Here is a 4502-nt window from a genome sequence, read left to right on the forward strand (position 1 = left end):
GGCCGGGTGTCCCCGCAGGCCAAGTACCTGGCGCAGATCATCCTGGTGGGGGCCCAGGTGGTCGGACGGGCCTTCGCGCGGGCGCTGCGCCAGGAGTTCGCAGGTAGGAGCCAGCCTGCAGGCTCGTTCCCCGGGCACYGTCGCTCCTGTGCCGCCCACCTCGGGCACTGCGTGGCTTCCCCGTCCCGGGGCACTGCCACTCCACCCCTGCCCCTGCCCAGGGCGCCGTGCTGCTCCCCGTCCCCCCTGGGTTCTGCGTGGGTAGGGGGGAGCTATCGGGATTGTCACAGGGTGACGCACACTGCCAGGGTCCTGGGGCCTTGCTAAAGTGCATTTCAGCTTGGGCCAGGCTTGCAGCAGCCATCCTGGATACCGCTGCGTGCTGTGTGCCGCTACCAGGCTTGGAGACGACCTGGCCACCCCGAAGGCTAGAGCAGGATGGTTCCCCAAGATCCCACAGCCCCAGTGTGTGCGTGTGTGTGCTCACAAACCTGCCGTGCTYGCCTCTGCATGCGAGCAGCCCAGCCTGCTGAGGGCACTGTCGTGATCAGCTTCAGCCAAAGGGTGGCCCTCACTGCCAGCGGGGCAGGAGAGGGACCGTGTCTGGCGCAGAGTCAGTGGCCCTGACTCTTACGGTCAGGCAGCGCTGGAGTCAGTATGAGGAGGGCAGAAGGGTGAAATCGCGCTCTGTGGCTGTGACCTGCGTTGAAGCCCAGAGGCTTTGCTGCCTTGCTCCTGTCCGAGGTCTGGAGGGCACCTCTGTGCCCAGCCCTCTAGGGAGCAGCACGCGTCGAGGACTAACCAGCTCAGTGTCTCTGGGCAGCGAGCCGAGCTGCAGCAGACGYGCGGGGGCGCTCGGAGAGGCCCCAGTCTGCTGCTGCCTCCAGAATCACCGGCATCAGCCTCCAGGAAGCTCAACAGATCCTCAACGTTTCTAACCTCAATGCGGAGGAAATTCAGAAGGTAAAGCCAGCCCTCAGAGCACCCGTGGCCGGGGAGAGCAGGCAGCTGGCAGGGCCTGCTGCGGAAGGGGGCTCAGAGACTGCTCCCTGCCCAGCCTTTCCTGCAGCTGCAGCCTGCAAGCTGCCAGGGCGCTGTGGAGGGGCCTGGGGTAGCTTCCAGATATCTTGGTCCCTGCAGCGTGGGTGCTGTTGTTGAGCTCAGCTAATGCTGCGCRGGGTTTCCCCTGAGTCTGCCTGCAGCACCCAGGTGTTAGGCTGGTCACCGGGCTCTTCCTCCACCCTGCAGCACAGGCCGCGCGCCCGGGGGGGCTCTGCCTGCGCCGCTGGCGGGGTCGGGGCTCCCTGGAGCCACTTATCACTGCTGCRCAGAGCAGCCTCTGCCCCCGGGAGCCAGAGGCCGCTGGGATGGGGGGCTGGAGCGGGCGGCGGAGAGGCRTCTAACAGGGAGCTTCGCTTCGGCAGAACTACGACCACTTGTTCAAGGTGAATGACAAGTCGGTGGGAGGCTCCTTCTATTTGCAGTCAAAGGTGAGCAAAGAGGAGGGATTTAGGGGGGTGGGATGGCCGCCTGTCTTGCAGCCTCCCAGCTCTGTCCTCAGCACATTTTGCTGCCTTCSATTTGGGAGGAACTTAGCAGTAGTTGATGTTTCGGGGCTCTGCAGATGTGAGGCTGGGGTAGCAGTGTGCCCTGTACTGGCTGAGCCCTCCTGCGGTCTTCTGCTGCCCAAAGGGCACGGTGGCCTCAGCAGATGGGGCAGTTTCAGGGCCCTGTTGTGGGCAGAAGGATCTGGGTGCTGTGGGGCAGGGGGGCACAGGCACRGTGTGCGGGGCGGTGCGGGTGCAGCCCTGGCTCTGCGTCACCCTGTGCCCTTGTCCCACAGGTGGTGAGAGCCAAAGAGCGGCTGGATGAAGAGCTCCGCATCCAGGCTCAGAGCGAGAAGGAGAAGGGCTGGAAAGCCGAGACGTGACTCCTGCCATCCCTGTCCCCCGCTTCCCGCRCCCATAAGTTATAGCTAGCCAATAAATGTCACGTCCTCCAGCACCTGGCCTGGATGCTCTGCACCCTGGGAAGGGATTAGGGGCTGCCCCAGCTCTGCCTGCTGCGCTGCGCTCTGCCTCTTCCCTCTGTGCAGCCTGCCCGGAGCGGTACTGCCCTGGGGGAGCGCAGAGGCCTGGGCTCCTGCGAGAAGCTGGCACAGGGACGGGTTTCTCCGGGGTGGGTGGTGGCCTGTGAGTGACGACGGAGGTGATGTGAGGAAGGAGGGGTGTCCCCAGCCGGGCCTCAGGGCATCGAAGGCTGCCGGGGGGGGGGAGGCTTCGGGGAGGCTGCAGGAGCTGTTGTTGTGGTAGGTTTAGATGGTCTTAGCCCAACTGCACTGATGCTTTGGGCTTGGTATCCCGTGAGCGCAGGGAGCTTTGGGCCAAATCCAAATCCTTTCTCCCATCGCAGTGGGGAGAACTGGTGGGTCTGGGCACGTCAGCGAGGGGCTGCAGGGGAGGCCGTCGCAGCCTGCAGCTCGCGCTGCGTGCGGCCCGTGGCAGGGCTGCGCCGGCGCGCGGGGTGCTGGCACCCTGKGCGGCCCCGCCAGGAGGCTGCGCAGAGAGTTCATGCGCTGGGATGCAGCCAGGGGCCAGGGCTAAAGCTGCATCTCTGGCTCCTCGCTGCTGTCCGGATCCATGGCACAGGCAAGAGGCCGGCACAATTGCAGACTGAAACAGGAACTTACTTCAATTTTACTTTATTGTTTTCTTAATAAACTTCCTCTCCCATGGAGGAATATAGTGTTATAATCGTTAGCTTATCTCTTACTTCTGTAGTCCTTAAACTCTATGCTAACAGCGATGGAGCCCAACAGGAGGAAAATAAAAACAACCCAGAAACTACAATAGAAAGGCACTTAGAGACCGTTAAAATACTGATGTCCTGGAATGTGCAACAACGAACCAACAAACGAGCAAGAAAACAAACACCGGCCGGGGAGGCCTGGTCGATGGCCGAATGCCATGCTGCGGCAGCGCGGGGCAGCCYGCGGCGCCCCGGCCCGAGGGGGGTGAGCACAGGGAGACCGGCTCCCCGTGGGGCGCGTGGCGGCGGGGCGCTTTGGGTTGGGGGCTTTCCCAAGCCTCAGCCCCCTCCCCTCCGCAGGGGGCTCCTTCCAGCAGCAGCGGGGCTAAGACAGGGTCAGGGAGACCCCCGGTCTGGAGAGAGCCGCGCGCAGGGGTCCTGCCCGCGGGCAGGTACGAGGTGCGCAGGACCCCGCTGTGTGTTTGCCACGGGGCGAGGGGGACACCAGTGACCCCGCAGGAGCAGGGGCTGTCGAGGCAAAGCTGAGCCCCCGTGCTGGGGGCAGTCGGGCCCCGTGGCGAGTGCGAGCGCTCCCCCGGGGAGGGAGGGTCGGGGCGGGAGGTGCGTGCGCAGGGCTGGAGCCCGGGGGCCCCCGCACCGGCCGGGGTGGCTCGGCAGGGTCGTCCGCCGCCCCAGCGGGTGGGACGCAGCCCCGGCTTCGGAAGCTCCCTGCKTGCTCTTGCTGCTGCTGGCAGAGCCGTGCCAGGGCCCTGCGGYGACTCTGGCCCACGCGTCCGGCATGGCGTGGGGTGCTCAGTGCCCCCGTGCTGCCGCGCGGTGCTGGCACAGCTGGTGCCCAGCCGGCTGGGGCAGGGGGGCAGCGTGCCGAGCCAGCCCCACGCGGGCTGGGGGCCTGCCCGCGCGGAGGCCGGGCCCGCGGCCAGGTCCTGGCACCGCTCGCAGCCCCGGCCCTGCCGGGGCGAGGCCGCGTGTCCCAGCCCACCTGCCGGCGGCGCAGCCAGGCCCAGTGCCCAGGTGCCCGACTGGCCAGGTGCTTTGCCAGGGCCGCACGGCGCTGACGTGGCACGTCCGGCCCTGTGGCCCCAGGGTCTCATTTGGAAACTGGGGTCAGCGTGTCCCAGGCTCSCCAGGAGAGGGTGCCCGGTGCGGTCACGCGTGGCTTGGGCCCCGCAGCCCCCTGCCCAGGGGGCTGCCGAAACCCGGGCGTGCCCGTGGGTCTGCGCCTGGGGCACAGGCACCGCGATCCGGGCAGCAGCGCTGTGCCCGCGGGGCAGCTCGGAGAGGCGAGCGTGGAGCCGAGCTCGCAGTCGAGCTGGGGGCGCCTAGGAGAGCTGGCACGGGGCACCCAGCTGGCACCCCCGGGGGGGACAGGCCGGGGCCGGGGCAGTGGGTGCCGCCGGCGCTGCCCGCGGAGCCCGGCGCGGCCGAGGCCGGAGTCCTGCCCGCGCTGCCGGCTGGCTGCCTGCGCTTGCGTGGTTACATGGTTAGGTATGAACGTAGCTAAACAGGACGGCTCTGCCCCGGGCGCGGAGCCGGCGCGGTGAGCGGCGTACGCAGCCGTACGCCTTGTCGTGGGGAGGTCCGGGGAGGCGACGCGGGGCTGTCCACGGCGCGGGGTGCGGCGGGCGAGCGCGGGCTGGCGCGCGTGGTCCGGGAGAGGGGTCAACGCCGCGCGGTCCGGAGTCTCCGGTTCGGCCTTGTCTGCGGAGCAGGAGGGGTGTCCGGGACGGGGC

At 67.7% G+C, this 4502-nt stretch overlaps 1 protein-coding gene across 1 annotated transcript in view; it reads left to right on the forward strand.

Moving 5' to 3' along the window:
* LOC146590948 (coronin-7-like) overlaps positions 1–2004 on the forward strand; it is a 41604-nt gene extending 39600 nt beyond the window's left edge. The window contains exons 27-30 of the mRNA XM_085313735.1: positions 1–103; positions 824–963; positions 1425–1490; positions 1844–2004. Of these exons, the coding sequence (XP_085169861.1) occupies positions 1–103; positions 824–963; positions 1425–1490; positions 1844–1930 (396 nt within the window). The 3' untranslated portion in view covers positions 1931–2004. The remainder of the gene's footprint in view (positions 104–823; positions 964–1424; positions 1491–1843) is intronic.
* Positions 2005–4502: the final 2498 nt, after the last annotated feature.

The sequence above is a fragment of the Rhea americana genome, unplaced genomic scaffold, assembly GCF_003343005.1.
Source record: "Rhea americana isolate MKP2758 unplaced genomic scaffold, rheAme1 scaffold_394, whole genome shotgun sequence".
NCBI classification, from domain to species: domain Eukaryota; kingdom Metazoa; phylum Chordata; class Aves; order Rheiformes; family Rheidae; genus Rhea; species Rhea americana.